This window comes from Piliocolobus tephrosceles, chromosome 18 (genome assembly GCF_002776525.5).
Source record: "Piliocolobus tephrosceles isolate RC106 chromosome 18, ASM277652v3, whole genome shotgun sequence".
NCBI classification, from domain to species: Eukaryota; Metazoa; Chordata; class Mammalia; order Primates; family Cercopithecidae; genus Piliocolobus; species Piliocolobus tephrosceles.
The window spans coordinates 46,182,639-46,199,485 of NC_045451.1; the positions used below are offsets into that span (position 1 = coordinate 46,182,639).

The following is a 16,847-nucleotide window of genomic DNA, read 5'->3' on the forward strand; positions in this document are numbered from 1 at the left end:
TCATATCTTCTGTGAATGGAGACAATTTTACCTCCTGCTTTCCAATTTAGAGACAAGATATAAAAACAAGTCATAAGTATCTAAAGGTATAAATAGTCAATATTTTGAAAATATAACTATAAGTAACAACATCAATAAATGTAGATCTAACAGCCTAGTGCCAAAAGCCATAGTACATTCATAGATAGAATGTTCTGGGAGCTTGGAGCAGGGACAGTCAAATCAGACTGTGGAGCAAGGAAGACAGAAGAGCTGGTGCTATGACTGAATCACGGAGTGCAAAATCTAGCTGGAGAGAGAGAATACAGATATTAAATTGTAAATAACATAGACTAGTAGTGTAAGTGCTAAATAAGGCATTCAAGTAATTCAAAAACACAAGGAAGGAATCTAACATTGGACTGGGTGAAAACAAAAGAAAGCTGAAATTTAAGGCAGAATTTAAGCTGAAATTTTAGGTAGAATTGAGACACAGAGGAAGACAGAGATAGAGAATGAGAGTAGTGGAAATCTCAGGTGAAGATACTGGGAGATGGGAAGTAGTCTTTGGTGGCTACAGGGCTCATGGAAAGGAATAGCGTTGAAGATACTTTTAAGGTCTCAGAGGATAGATAGGTTTGGCCAGCCTCAGTAGCTCATGTTCCCAGCACTTTGGGAGGCAGGGACAGGAGGATGGCTTGAGCCTGAGAATTCAAGACCAGGATGGGCAACATGGCGAGACCCCATCTCTACAAACAAAATTTAAAAATAAGGTGGGCATGATGGTACGCCTATAGTCCTAGCTACTTGGTAGGCTGAGGTGGGGGGATCACCTGAGCCTGGGAGGTTGAGGCCGCAGTGAGCTGTGATGATGCCACTGCACTCCAGCCTGGGCAACAGAGTGAGATCTTGTCTCCTTTGGAAAAAAAAAAAAAAAAGGTTAAACTTGAACTAAATTAAAATAAAAAACTAGGCTAAATAGATTGGATAAACAAAAAGATGTACAATGGAGAAAGAAATGTAAAGATAGGAATAGATATTGGAGTGAAAGGAGGTGAAGGAAGAGTGAACTTCACCTCTACAACAATATCTCTGAACCTCAGGCACAAATATACATATTCAGTTCCTACTTGTTGGAAGTTCTTCTTTTTTGTTTTTGTTTTTGTTTTTAGATGTAGTCTCGCACTGGTGCCCAGGCTGGAATGCAATGGTGCGATTTCGGCTCACTGCAACTTCTGCCTCCTGGATTCAAATGATTCTACTGCGTCAGCCTCCTGAGTAGCTGGGATTACAGGCGCCCACCACCACACCCAGCTAATTTTTGTATTTTTAGTAGAGATGGGGTTTCACCATGTTGGCCAGGCTGGTCTCGAACTCCTGACCTCGTGGTCCACACCGCCCCCCACTGCCTTGGCCTCCCAAAGTGCTGGGATTACAGGTGTGAACCACCGCACCCTGCCCTTCTTTTTCTTTTTTTGAGACAGAGTCTTGCTCTGTTGCTCAGGCTGGAGTGGAGTGACACGATCATGACTCACTGCAACCTCTGCCTCTCAGGTTCAGGTGATCCTCCAGCCTCAGCTTCCTGGGACCATAGGCGCATGCCACCATACCCAGCTAATTTTTAAATTTTTAGTAAATACAGGGTCTCACTCTGTTGCCCAGGTGTCTAACTCCTGGGCTCAAGCGATCCTCCTTGGCCTCCCAGAGTGCTGGGATTATAGACATGAACCATGCCTCTGGCCACAAAGTTTTTGAATGGTGCTTCTCAAAAGATAATTTAGGAATTCCTATCGTTTTTTATGTATCTTTCTGGAAGTTTCTCGTATTAATATTTAGGGCCAGGCACAGAGGCTGACAACTGTATTCCCAGCACTTTGGGAGGCTGACACAGAGGAGGAGTGCTTGAGCTCAGGAGGTTGAGACTGCCATGAATGTGACTGAAACACATACTCCAGCCTGGGCAACAGAGTAAGACCCAGTCTCAAAAAAAAATTTAGAATGTGACAGTGTTTGCATTAGATTAATAATGAGATTTCTGTAATTAATTTTTAACTATGTAAGTAATATATTCACATATCCTTTTTGTAAAAATGAAAACAATATGGACACAATTTAAGGGCTCCAATTCTGATCCTCTCCCTGAGACCAATATTCATGTGGTGTGTATTCCTCTAAACCTTTGCCATGCGTTTACATACTTGTGAACCCATATGAACTGCATACCTTTAAACAAGAAGTGGTATACTATACTTTCCCTTCTGTAATTAAAAAAAAAAAAATCCAGCTGGGCACGGTGGCTCACACTTGTAATCCCAGCATTTTGGGAGGCCAAGGTGGGAGGAATGCTTGAACCCAGGAATTGAGGCTGCAGTAAGCTGTGATCATGGCACTGAACTCCAGCCTGGGTGAGAGTGAGGCCCTTTTTCAAAAAAGATCCCACAAAAACCCACTCAAACCCCTCCAAATCCACCATATCTTGGATTAATCCTTATTTTAAACTGCTGCATGTATTATGGAATATACATGTATCTGTGTAGATTGCAATAGTGAATGTTTCAATTTTTCACTGTTAGTGTGTTGGACTGAACACCTAGAATAAGCCTCCTGGTGCAAACATGCTGGTGTTTTTTTCCAGCATTAACAGCAATTAGTGAAATTGCTAGGAAAGTGTATTTTTATAGTTTTTAAATTTTTATTAATTTTTCATTTTTGTGGGTACACAGTAGGTGTACATACTTATGGAGTACATGAGATATTTTGGTACAGGCAATGCCTAATAATCATATTATGCAAAGTTGGGTATCCATCCCTTTAAGCATTTATCCTTTGTTACAAACAATCCAATTATACTTTTAGTTATTTTAAAATGTACAATTAAATTATTATTGACTCTAGTCCACCTGTTATGCTATCAAATACTAGGTCCTATTTATATTTAGTCCTTCTATTAGTCCTTCTATCTAGCCCTGCCCCACTACCCTTACCAGCCTCTGGTAACCATCCTATACGCTATCTAGGAAGGTGTATTTTTAAATGTCATGCAAAGAGTCTTTAAAGTGCCTGCCCTAATTTATCCCAATTTACACGCCTATATAGAGATCTGTAATCACTGCTTCTTTGACAGAGTTTCCCTTAGGGAGGGTTCAGGCCTGGCAAACTCCCACCATGCCTCTGAGACTAACCCACGCGTCACGCCCCTGCCCACCTCCCCTGAACTTGTTTCGGCTCCGCCCCTTCCGCCTGGTGGTTCCGCTTTTAGGCCGCGCGTTTTCCCAGGGCTTGCAGCGGGAGGGGCGGGGCGTGGGTCCGTGTGACGTCACTGCCGGGCGGACGCCATCTTGCTGGTTTGCGGCCGGACTTGGATGAAGTGGCGGCCGTGGTGAGAGCGTGGGGAAGGGTGGGGTGAGGGGGCGAGGCCGCGGCTAGGGCGGCGAAACTCTCCTCCCCTCGGCCCCACCGCGTGGGACGGCGTGAACGTGGTGTCGGAGGGATGTCAGCCTTCTCTGAGGCGGCGCTGGAGAAGAAGCTGTCGGAGTTGAGCAACTCACAGCAGAGCGTGCAGACCTTGTCCCTGTGGCTCATTCACCACCGTAAACACTCGCGGCCCATCGTCACGGTGTGGGAGCGGGAGCTGCGGAAAGGTGAGTCCCCCGCACCTGTCGGCCGCCCCCCACCCCCCGGCCGGCCTCCAGGCATTCCCGGGAACCCCGCTTCTCCAGCGCCCCCGGCTTCCAGGCGTCGGGATGCCAGCCCGCGGTGGTCTGCGGGCTTGGAGGAGCTGCGTGCACCACGCTTCTGCGAAGTCTGGGCTTAGATATTTATTGAATAAAGGAATGAATAATTTTAAAAACTCCGGTTAGCTTAACAAGGAAACAGTAGCAGGGGGTCGGGACTCCACAGCCAATTAGGGCCAGAAATTCAGGTGGTCAGGTATTTTTTTTCGTTCTGTGAATGATAATGGAGGATAAGGGAGGGAAAAGGTAGGGGAGTGGACAGAAAAAGATTGACGTGGGTTTGGGAGTTACTTTTGTCATTTCTATAACGCAACAACTTATTCTCGTGAAATTAATAGATAAATAGTTTTAGAAGTCTAATGTAAGAAGAGGGGTGATGCAGTGGAAAAGACTCTGAATTTGTAGATTTTAGAGGATCTCAGTTGGGCAGGTTTCTTACAACTTCTGGGTTGCACATGCTTTACCTGAAAATGAGAGATTTAGAGTAAGTGACCTAAAGTCCTTTCCTGTTCAATGATTATATGCCCTAATGCAGTGTCTTTGTTTTCCGAAACATTTGATAGTGTTCCTGTAAATGAAGTAAACTTTTTTGAGATGTCTGTCACTAAAGCATTCAGAATCAGTTCACGTATGCAGAGCAACTTGAGCAACTTTATCTGTAAAAAATTGATTATGCTAGTGCGACTGAAAATGAAGAATTTCATTTGCTTAGTCTGAGCTTGTACTTTAATTCTTAATTCATGGGGTAGAGTGGACACTCTTCATTGTTGTTGCAAACATCCTGATGGATATGATGGTTGTTTATCAAGTGTTAAAGGTTTTAACAAACCGTTGTTAATCGAAATAGACGCTTGCTTACTGAACCTTGTGAAAGCTATATGATATATTTACATAACAACAAAATGTGAACCAAAATGTTGGCTATATAGAATGGAGACAATCTGTCCTTGTATATTGTTTGTGGTTATGAAAACGTCACCCAGTCTTTAGAATAAATTGATTTACAGCCCTGTTTTTCAGTTTATGTGTAGGTATATGTGTATTGGCCCTGAATGAGGAATTCATCTTCTGTGAGTGGACAGAAAGGTTTGAGAAACACTGACATAAAGGTCTGGAATGTAGCTTTGAACTTTGAAAAGTCAGGAATTAGCTTTGCTTTTACATTTTACTAGATTTCAGAATCAGTAACAGGTTTATCTTGTTTTTTCTTTTTGCAAAGAGCATTTAGAAACACATGTAATCAATATAGGGTTGGTAGCTAGACTGTCTTAAGAACTATTACAAATCAGTAGAAAAATGGCAATACTGTTTATAGGCATTTCACATGAGGAAACCTGAAAGGTCAATAAATGTTACTTAATCTTACAAGTCAGAAAAAGTAGGCCAGTGAGGTACCACTTTATGGTCATCACTTTTGCAAAAAGTATGGCAGTATGGTTAATTGTTGCAGACTAAGAGAAACAGGAACTCTTACACCACTTGGCGGGAATGTAAAAACCTGTAACTATTTTGTAGATCAACTTAGTTGATGAAGTTGGAGGTATATATTAAATATATCCTTTGACCTAACAGTTTTCTTTCTAGGAATATATTCTAGAAATAAGTATTGTGCTCAAGGATTATGTTTATTGCAGCTTCATAACAAAATTGAAAGCAAGTGAGACCATGTCTTTACAAAAAATAAGAAAACAAACAGAAAACCATTCCATTAGCTTGAGAATGGGCAAATAAACTGTGATATTGATAAAATGTAATACTATCCAAAAGTTCTCACGAGTGAACTAGAGCTGCATGAAACAACATGACTAAACTGAAAAACAACAAACAAAATCTTGAGCTAAGAAAACAAGGTACAGACGAATAATGCTATGGGGTAAAGTTTAAAAACATGCAAAACAGTACTCCTTTTGTTTATAGATACCGATATTAGAATATGCATAGTAGTGATTAACACCATTTTCCAAGATAGTGGTTGCCATAGAAGAAAGCTAGCTAATATTTAATGTATTTAAGAAAATGTTGGTGCAAGTGTGGGAAAATTGTAAGATATGCTTTTAGCAAGGTTTGTGATATTTCCGTATGTTTAAGTGTTTCATAAGTAGAAAAAGTTAAAGCATATAAAAAGATGCTTTAGGAGGAGGGTAGTAGTGATGATAGTGTTGATAGTAATGGTGATGCTGATGAACATACCGCTGCTGCTGCAATCCTCATATTAGCCTGGCCTACTCTGCCAAGGGTTTCCTTTTCTTGACAGATGACTGCTTTTGTAGGGTGTAGCCTTTGTGTCCTTCCCCTTCCTTGCAGTTTTGCTCATCAACTTCAGGATTCTCATCTCCGGTAGTTTAATGATAGTGACAATCACTTACTGAGTACCAGACATTGTTTTAGTTACTTTCCCATATCTTGAATCACATTATCTCTGCAGAATAATTATAAAAGAAATCAATCAATCTTGAAAATATATTACAACAAACTAAGGAAAATTAGTTGAACATTTTATGTTAAGCCAGGCATTCTTTAGTTTCTCAAAGTGTGTAAAGACAAAAATGTGAGAGTGGGAGAAGCTACTGTTCAAAATATAACAATGAGCTGGATACCGTGGCTCACGCCTGTAATCCCAGCACTTTAGGAGGCTGAGGGAGGTGGATTGCCAGAGCTCAGGAGTTTGAGACCAGCCTGGCCAACATGGCAAAACCCTGTCTCTACAAAAAATACCAAAATTAGCTGGGCGTGATGGCACGGGCCTATGCTACTCAGGAAGCTGAGGTTGGAGGATCACTTGAGCCCAAGAGGTTCAGGCTGCAGTGAGCCAAGTGTGCCACTGCCCTCCAACCTGGGCAACAGAGCAAGGCCCTGTCTCAGAAAATAAACAAAAAAATTAAGAATGAATGGTTAAATTATATATGTTAGATATGGTAGCCATTCAGTTATGAAGGTTTTCCTTCTTTTTCTACCTTCCTTATCTTTGTCTCCTTTAATGAAAGAGTTTCTGTTTGGAGGGATAAACCTCAAGACCTTTATGAAGACCAAAATGACATATAATTTTCCTGATAAATGCAGTAAAGTGTAACCAAAAATGTAAGTGACCGTTTTGTTACTTCTTTATTAAGATGTAATTCACATACCACACCATTCATCCATTCAAGGTATACTATTCAGTGATTTTTAATGTTTATAGAATTGTAAAGCTGTCACCAGTTTTAGAACATTTTTGTTACCCAGAAAGAAACTCCATGCCATTTAGCTGTTGTCCCCAGTTCCCCATCTCTCCCAACCCTAGGCAACTGCTAATTTACTTTACCTCTATAGATTGGACTATTTTTACCATTTCATATAAATAGAATTATATAGTATGTGGTCTTTTGCATGTTTTCCATCCAGGCTGTAACATGGATGAGCCTGGAAAACATGCTAACTGAAAGAAGCCAGTTGCAAAAGACCACTTACTGTCCTTCAGTCCTTTTTATGGCAGAATAATATTCTGTTGTATGAATTTAGCCATTCATCAGTTGATAGACGTTTGAGTTATTTCCACTTTTTGGCTATTATAAATAATGCTGCTGTGAGCACTCCTGTACAAGGTTTTTTTTTTTTTTTTTTTTGGTTTGTTTTGTTTTTGTGGATATGTTTTCATCTTGGATATTTACTGAGGAGTGGAATTTCTGGGTCATATGGGTATCCTATGTTCAACCTTTTGAGGATCTACCAGGCTATTTTCCACAGTGGGTACATGTTTTTAAAATACATTCCTACCAACAGTGTATGAGGGTCCAATTTCTCTACATCCTTGCTAATATTTGTTATCTGTCTTTTTGATTACAGCTGTCCTAGTGGGTATGAAGTGGTATCTCATTATGATTTTGATATGCATTTCCCAGATGACTAATTATGCTGAGCCTATTTTCATGTACTTACTGGCCATTTGGATGTTGTCTGGAGAAATATTTATTCTGCCTATTTTAAAATTTGTCTTTTTATTACTGAGTTGTAAATGTTCCCAATGTTCCCAGTGTATACTAGGTACAAGTATTGTATTATATACATACCACAAATATTTTCTTCCATTCAGTGGGTTGTCTTTTTACTTTCATAATAGTGTCCTTTAAACTGTTTTAAACTGTAAATGTCTCAGTCAATACTAGGCTAAATTATAAAACTTAATATACATTATTTATATTCATTTCTGTAGAAATATTGACCATGAACATACCTGAACTTAGAAACCAACACTAACATTTGGGCTCTTTTCTACACACACTCACTGAAAGATCTCTATAAGAGCTGTAGAAAACAAGATAGATGGGAGGAAATTGTTTGTAGTTGGTGAAGGTCACTGCCCTCCCTTGTCTGGTGATTGTATCCTTTGTACCAGCCTCTTTTATGTTATATTGGTGTCTTAACAAAACTATAAGTGCCTCAACCCCTTGAAGTATGTTAATTCACCCTGTATTTATTGATTGTGTATTATAGTGGTAAAGAAAAGAAAAGTGGCCGGGCGCGGTGGCTCAAGCCTGTAATCCCAGCACTGTGGGAGGCCGAGATGGGCGGATCACGAGGACAGGAGAGCGAGACCATCCTGGCTAACACAGTGAAACCCCGTCTCTACTAAAAAAATACAAAAAACTAGCCGGGCGTAGTGGCGGGCGCTTGTAGTCCCAGCTACTCGGGAGGCTGAGGCGGGAGAATGGCGTAAACCTGGGAGGCGGAGCTTGCAGTGAGCTGAGATCTGGCCTCTGCACTCCAGCCTGGGCAACAGAGCGAGACTCCGTCTCAAAAAAAAAAAAAAAAGAGAAAAGAAAAGTTTATTCCTGCCCTCAGAATTTATAGTTTCGTGGTAAGGGCAACCAATAAACAAAACATTTTTGATATAAGTTTTGTGTTTAGTTCTTTGAAGGAGGAAATCTTTAGTTAGAGGGAAATCATCTCTGCAAGATGATGTTTAATAGAAGACCTCTTTGAACAAGTTGGGGGAGTTTGGGCCTGCAGCCACTGGGAATATGTGAAAGTGCTGAGGTGATAAATAGCTTTGGATGCAAAGAGCCAAACCTGGAAATGGTCGGCCTTTGAATGCCTATTAACTGTGTTTCCTAATTTTTTTTTTTTTTTTTTAAATGAGACAGTGTCTCACTATGTTGCCGAGGCTGCTCTTGAACTTGAGCTCAGGTGATCTTCATGCCTCAGCCTCCCAAGTAGCTGGGACTACAGATGCACACTACCATGCTGGGTTTATTTTTTTCTAGGGTTGGCAACAATTAAAATAATACATTATTTAAGGTTTAGATTTTCCTCCTATTTGTAATCATTTGTTGAAATGAGTACTTTTTCATCAGTAAGCTATGTTAGATATCTTTCAGGGAACTAATTACCATTTCATATTGTATTATAGGTTGGGGAGTTACATATTGGTTGTGAAGTAGATAGTAGGCTCCTTCACGTTGTTTTCCTATTTCAATTTTTAGCTTCCATAGCCCCAGCATACTGCGTTGGATGAAAGAGCTTAAATATTTGTTGAATTAACATTCGTATTCACTAATATGGCTTTACATTGGTAAGATGTGCTAAAATAAGTACTGTATATTCTTGGCTGTTCTTACTAATTTGGTTTTAGAAAAATGGAGAAGTTAACATTTCATTTGCTTTAAAAATATATAGCAATATAAATCCTAAAAATGAGGAGATTCTGTTTTAAATTGACAATTCAGTGACTTTTATATGTCTGATACTGTTACTCGTTTCTCTTTCAGAGTTAGAATTGAAAAAGTAGACAATGCTTGCACCTTCTAAGTGCTTATATTTAAGAGGATTAATGTTGTCAAACTGACCTTGATGACTCCCATGTAGTGCATGTCCGGGCTGGGCAACAGAGTGAGACCCTGTCACAAAAAATATAAGAAATTTCTTCTGTTTTCTTTATTCAAGAAATACTTATTGATCTCCTTACTCTCTTAGTGAACAAGGATGATTGAGCACATAAAAAGACATATAGCTGTCTTCATGGAGCTTACATATCAGCCAGGCAAGTGGACTCTGCTAAACTAGTAACTGCACAGTAATACAAAGGAGAAATGTAATTGGGAACCTATCCTAGTTTATGGAATCAGGGAATGGTCCTTTGATTTAAGATTTGAAGTATATGTAGAATTTACTAGGAGCTGTACTAAGAATATAGACATAGGTTTTAGCTGTTGTAATCATTCGAATGTGGTCTTATGTAGAAAAACATTATTTGACTTTTCAAATAGAACATTTCTGTTCATAAGTCCTTTCTGGAGGTAGACAGGATAACACACATTTAGATAAACTTTAATTTTAACATTTTTTTTGAGACAGGGTCTTACTCTCACCCAGGTGCAGTGGCATTATCTGGACTCACAGCAACCTCTGCCTCCTGGGCATAAGTGATCCTCCCACTTTAGCCCACTGAGTACTGGGACTCTAGGTGCATACCACCATGCCTGGCTAATAATTGTTTTTGCATTTTTTGTAGAGACCATGTTTGCCGTATTGCCCAGGCTGATCTCAAACTCCTGGGCTCAAGTGATCCTCCTGTTTTGGCCTCCCAAAGTGCTGGGATTATAGGCATGAGCCATGGAGCCTGGGTTAGATAAACTTTTAGTGTTTTATATCTGAAAATAAGTGTCTTAAGGTGTGTGTGTGGGTGGGTTATATGTTGTTGTTTTTGAGAGACAGGGTTTGGCTCTGTTGCCCAGGCTGGAGTGTGGTGGTAGATCAGGGCCCACTGCAGCCCCAACCTCCTAGGCTCAGTCAATCCTCCTGAGTAGCTAGGCCCACAGGTGCATGCCACCATGCCTGGCTGATTTTTTCTTTTTTTCTTTTTTTTGGATAGAAACAAGGTCTTGCCATGTTGCTGAGGCTGGTCTTGAACTCCTGGGCTCAGATGATCTTCCTGTTTTGGCCCCACAACATGCTGGGATTATAGGTGTCAGCATTGCTCCTCGCCTTTCTTATTTTTTGTTTGTAAAAATATATTAAGAGGATTATACAGAAAAAAGAAAAATGAAAGGATTATAATGATGAATTATTTATTTAGTCACCTTGCTGTCATCTGAGCTTTGTGGTCATTTTGGTTCTCTTGCATAACTCATGGCTGTTCTAAGGTGCCTGTTCATCTTGTTCTCCTTTTTATAGCTTTTCTTACTCCTTTTTATCTGTAATAACTGATATTTTTTTTTTTAACAAAATGGTTTACCATGCTTATGTTGAATGCTTGGATTTTCCAGGTGTGTTTTAAAAAATATTTAGTAGGTAATATGTGCATAAAATGAAATTTAAAAGGCAAAAAAGTCTGGACGTGGTGGCTGACACCTGTAATCCCAGCACTTTGGGAGGCTGAGGTGGGCAGATCACTTGAGATCAGGAGTTCAAGACCAGCCTAGCCAATATGGTGAAACCCTGTCTCTACTAAAAATACCAAATTTAGCTGGGTGTGGTGGCGGGCACCTGTAATCCCAGCTACTTGGGAGGCTGAGGCAGGAGAATCACTTGAACCTGGGAGGTAGAGGATGCAGTGAGCCGAGATTGTGCCACTGCATTCTAGCCTGTGAGACAAAGCTAGACTCCCACCTAAAAAAAACAAAAAAACGACCAAAAGCCTGTAAAGAATGATGTATGGGTTCTTTCCATTCCTATTCCCTCCTTAACCATTTCTCTACCCAGAATCAGTCTGTTAATAGTTTAATGGCATTGCTTTGTTTTAAAAAATGATTGCATTGTATTTCATTTTATGGATATGTCAAAATTTACATAATTGTTACTCTGTTGATGAACGTTTAGGATGTCTGTTTTTTCTATTAAAATGTATATGTCGTTAGTAAATATACTAGTATTTTCTTAATGGTTTTAGGTGATGATTTAAGAGACCTTGATAGAAGGGCTAGGCATTAGTGTATCACACCATTTTGTGAAAAGTTCATTACCTTAAGTTTTTCTATGTATTGGTGTGTATTCTCACTCTCATTCTGTTGCATTGCTCTGTCTACTCATGTAGCACCGTTATATACTCTTTATTATGTTTTCATGGCTGATAGGACATGTACCCTCTCAGACACGCTTTTTTCCCTTCAGCAATTACTCTTCCCTGTTGCAGAGTTTTCTTGTGTATTCTTGTTTTGTTTTTTTATATAAACTCTAGAATCAACTTGTTATTTACAAGAACAAATTTTTTGGTATTTCTGGAATTATCACTTTAATTTGTTACGATATCTAAAAGAGAATGTACATCTTTATGATGGCAAATGTCAGGCTGAGAACTGTGCAATCTTATTTTAAATGTGTATTTAATTGTTCAAGTGATTTTCAAACTCGTTCAGATGTCACTTCTTGATGCTTTGTAAAAAAACTCTGTAAAGAGTATCATGAAATGCACATTTAAGTTTAAAATAATTGTCTAACTTTTTGCTAAATGTATCTTACTTGATTCTTGTACAGGCTAATAGAAGGAAGTATTGAATAATTAAGTCGCATTATGAAAAAAGACTTAAAACTGAAAACATCAATTAGTTTTTCTCTAAGTTGGGAAAATGGTTTGTATTGGTTGATTTTTGTGATGGCACACTTTGGTCCAGTTAAAGGAACATCATTTTGCTTCAGAATATGGTTTAAAAATACCTTAGATATTTAATCTAGCAAATCATTTTTGTCAAGGACCGTATTTTTGCCAAACTATCAAAAAATTCACTTTTCTTAGTTGAATATCATGAGGTATTATCTTGAACAGCATTTGTGATGGTTAATTTTCTTTTCTTTTCTTTTTTATTTTGAGGTGGAGTCTTGCTCTGCCGCCCAGGCTGGAGTGCAGTGGCCAGATCTCAGCTCACTGCAAGCTCCGCCTCCTGGGTTCATGCCATTCTCCTGTCTCAGCCTCCCGAGTAGCTGGGACTACAGGCGCCTGCCTCGTCGCCCGGCTAGTTTTTTTTTTGTATTTTCTATTAGAGACGGGGTTTCACCGTATTAGCCAGGATGGTCTCGATCTCCTGACCTTGTGATCCGCCTGTCTCGGCCTCCCAAAGTGCTGGGATTACAGGCTTGAGCCACCGCACCCGGCCTGTGATGGTTAATTTTCTTTGTCAACTTGACTGGGCAACAGGATGCCCAGACATTCAGCCAGCCATTTCTGGATATGTGTGTGGAGGTGTTTTCTGGATGAGATGAACATTTGAATCAGACAGAAAAGCAGATGCCCTCCCTAGTGTAAGTAGGACTTACCCAGCCAGTTGAAGACATAAATAGAATGAAAAGGTTGATTTTTCCATGAATAAGAGAGAACTTCTGCTGACTGCCTTTGAGCCTGAACTTTTTTTTTTTCTTTTTTCTTTTTTTCTCCTGCCTTTGGACTCAAACTGAAGTATTGGCTGCTCTTCCAGGTCTCCAGTTTGCTAGCCTTCAGACTGGAATTACACCATTGGTAGTCCTGGTTCTTAGGCCTTTGGACTTGGACTGGAACTACTCCATTGGCTCCTCTGGATCTTCAGGCTGTCCTGCAGTCTGAACTGCAGATCTTGGGACTTGTCAACCTCCAGATTCCCATGGCTGACTCCTTATAATCAGTCAGTATTTCTCTCTCTGTCCTATTGATTCTATTTTTTTGGAGATCCTCAAGTAAAAGTAATTTGAGCACTTCATCTAGATTTACTAACATTTTATTTATTTACTTATTTATTTATTTTGAGATGGAGTCTCGCTCTGTTGCCCAGGCTGGAGTACAGTGGTGTGACCTTTGCTCACCGCAACCTCCGCCTCCCTGGTTCAAGTGATTCTCCTGCTCCAGCTTCCCGAGTAGCTGGGATTACAGGCACCCACCACCACATCTGGTTAATTTTTTTCTATTTTTAAGTAGAGACGGGGTTCATCATGTTGGCCAGGTTGGTCTTGAACTCCTGACCTCAAGTGATCTGCCTGTCTTGGCCTCCTAATGTGCTGGGGTTACAGGCATGAGCCACCATGCCCGGCCATGGATTCACTAGCATTTAATTGGTAAATCAATTAGTACGGGTTTATAATTTGATGCTTTAGATGGTGTTTTTAGTTTCTGTCATAAATATGCTGATGATTCAATGATCTTTTTCTGTAGCCCCAGTCTCAGCGTCACTGAATGGCGTTTCCAACACATCCCAAACTCATTGTGCACATAAACCCTTTTTTGTCATCTTTCCCCATTCCCATTCCTCTTCCCTATTGCTCTGCCTTTCCTATTTCAGTGAAGGGCATTACTAATCTTCTAGTTGCCTATGCTAAGAACTTCAAGATTGTTTCAACCTCTTTCTTCATAGCTTTCTCACCTTCAGCTTTTTAAATTATTTTTGGCAGTATCTCCCTTGCTTTTCCTTTTTCACCCCACTGCCTAGGTTCTCATATTTACTAATATTCTTGCTGTAGCCTCCCAGCGGATCTCCTTGTATCTAATCTCGTTCACCTACTAGCTGTCCTCCTTACTCGTGTTAACATAGAATTACTATATGACTCAGTAATTTCACTCCTAGGTATGTGTTTATGAGACTTGGTAACAGATATTCAAACAAATACTTTATAAGAATTCTCATAATAGGACTGTTCATAGTGACCAAACGATTGAAACAACCTGCATGTTCATTAGCAGATGAATGGATAAACAAATATGGTATATCCACATGCTGGAATATTATATTCAGTTATAAATAGGAATGAAATACTGATACAGTCTACAGTGTTGAGCAACCTCAGAAACGTGCAAAGCAAAAGAAGTCAGACACAGAAAGTCACATATTGTGTAATTTCATAATATATGGAATATCTAGAATAGATAAGTCCATAATACTCCTGGGGGCTAGAGTGAAGAGAGGAATGGCGAATAACTATTTAGTGGGTGTGGGCTTGTCTTTGGAGGTGCTGAAAATATTTTGGAACTAGATGGAGGTAATGGTTGCACAATCTTACAAATGCAGTAAAAAAGCCTGAATTGTATGCTTTAATGTGGTTAAATTTATGGTATGTGAGATTCACTTCAGTTTTATAAATGATGTGTCTTGTACTTTAATGTGTCTGTGTGCTTTTATGTACTTTTTCTTTTTTCTATTTCTCCTCTATACCCTAGTCTCCAGACTCTCATGACAACAACTCTCTTCAGGTTTTTATAGTCTCTCCTGGGAAGAATTAATTGTTCACCCACCCATCATCCCTAGTTCTGTTTTTTGAGATGGGTTCTTTAACACATTTTTTGAATTAAACTTTAAAACTTTAAATTTATAATTTTTAAATTTATAATTTTTAAAATTATAAATTTATAATTTCAGTTAACATCTTATATTTGAATTGAGGTTGGGCATTGGGCGTGGTGGCTCACACCTGTGATCTGCCCGCCTCATGATCTGCCGAGGTGGGTAGATCACGAGGTCAGGAACTTGAGACCAGCCTGGCCAACATGGTGAGACCCCATCTCTACTAAAGATACAAAAAATTAGCCAAGTGTGGTGGTGCATGCCTGTAATCCCAGCTACTCAGGAGGCTGAGGAAGGAGAATCACTTGAGCCCAGGAGGTGGAGGTTGCAGTGAGCCGAGATCGTGCCATTGCACTCTGGCCTGGGTGACAGGGAAGATTCTGTCTCAAAAATTGATACCAACTTATCTTCAATAGGATACAAAAACTCTGTTCCTCTATAGCCCTATCCTCCTTTTATGTTATCACAAATTACATCTTTATATGTTGTATACCATTTGATAAACTTATGTTTTATGCATTTGATTTTTAAATCACATAGGAAACAAAAAGAGAAGTGACAGACTAAAAATACAATATTGGCTTTTATATTACTTAGGGAGTTACCTTTACTGATGCTCATTATTTCTTATGGCTTCTAGTTACTATCTAGTATCCTTTAATTTCATCCTGAAGTACTCTCTTTAGGATTTCTTGTAGGTCAGGTTTAATAGTAGCAAATTCTGTCAGCTTTTGTTTAGCTTGAAATGCCTTAATTTCTCCTTTAGTTTTGAAGGATTGTTTTGCTAAGTATAAAAATCTTGGTCGACAGTTGTTTTTCTTTTTTTTTTTTTCTGTTAGGATGTTAAATACATTGTCTCACTGTTTTCTGGTCTCGTGGTTTCTGATGAGAAATTGGCTTTTAATCTTGCTGCTTTCAAGATTCTCCTTGTCTTTGTTTTTGACAGTTTGATTATAATGTGTCTTAGTGTGGGTTTCTTTGAGTTTATCTTGCTTGAAGTTTGTTAAGCTTTTTGGATTTGTAGATTCATGTTTTTCTTCAAGTTTTGGAGTTTTCAGCCATTAGTTAATCATGTATCATTTCTTCATCCTTTTCTCTTGCTTTTCTTTTTGTAACTTCATAATGCATTTGTTAATTGCATTTGTTAATCCCTTAGACTGTGTTCATTTCTCTTCATTGTTTTTCTTTCTGCTCCCCAGAATCAATAATTTTAATTGTCTTCAAATTCACTAATTTTTCCTACTCGTGACATTTTCCATGGTGTCATGTACTTTTAACTGTTGTTATTATAGCATTTATCTATAATAGTGTGTTGAGTTTATTACTGGAGGACTGAACTTATTTCTTTATTCCCTCAGAACCTAGCATACTAACTGTGTGTTGGCACACTAACTGTGTGTTGAGTGAGTTACTGAATGAATGTTGAAAAGTGTGTAGAATCTGAGTGTTTTAGAATTGGAAGGGGTATTAGAGAATATTTGGTTGTTTCTTTTAGAACTAGTGTATGATTTAGGAACTTCTGATATCTTGAGTCAAATAATGAACCCTGAGTTATATTTTCTTGATTGAGAAAGACCTGAAAAATTTCCAGCCTTTTTAGTCTGTTACATTGTTCCACCCTGTTCATACTTAACCCTTTTTAGAGCTGTGGTCCTTAAAATGTGGTCAACAGACCGCTGTGAAGCACCAAGACCCTTTTAGGGGGTTATATGGGTCCAAAAGGTCAAAATGATTTTCCTGATACTACTTAGGCTTGTTTGTCCTTACTTGCTATATTGACACACGTCTTAATGATACCAAAGCAAAGGTGGGTGAAAATCAGTAGCACCTAATCATTAGTTAAGGCAAACTGTACTAGTAATCATTGCACAGTTTTCCATTAAGCAGCGTAGGTCTGACCTTTGTGGGTCCATGTATACAT

At 39.2% G+C, this 16,847-nt stretch overlaps 1 protein-coding gene across 2 annotated transcripts in view; it reads left to right on the forward strand.

Annotated features, from left to right (window-relative positions):
- The first annotated feature begins 3,279 nt into the window (after positions 1–3,279).
- RPRD1A (regulation of nuclear pre-mRNA domain containing 1A) overlaps positions 3,280–16,847 on the forward strand; it is a 74,682-nt gene continuing 61,114 nt past the window's right edge. For both annotated transcript variants that reach the window (XM_023207680.1, XM_023207679.2), the window contains exon 1: positions 3,280–3,620. In XM_023207680.1, coding sequence (XP_023063448.1) covers positions 3,470–3,620 — 151 coding nt within the window. In that variant the 5' untranslated portion in view covers positions 3,280–3,469. The remainder of the gene's footprint in view (positions 3,621–16,847) is intronic.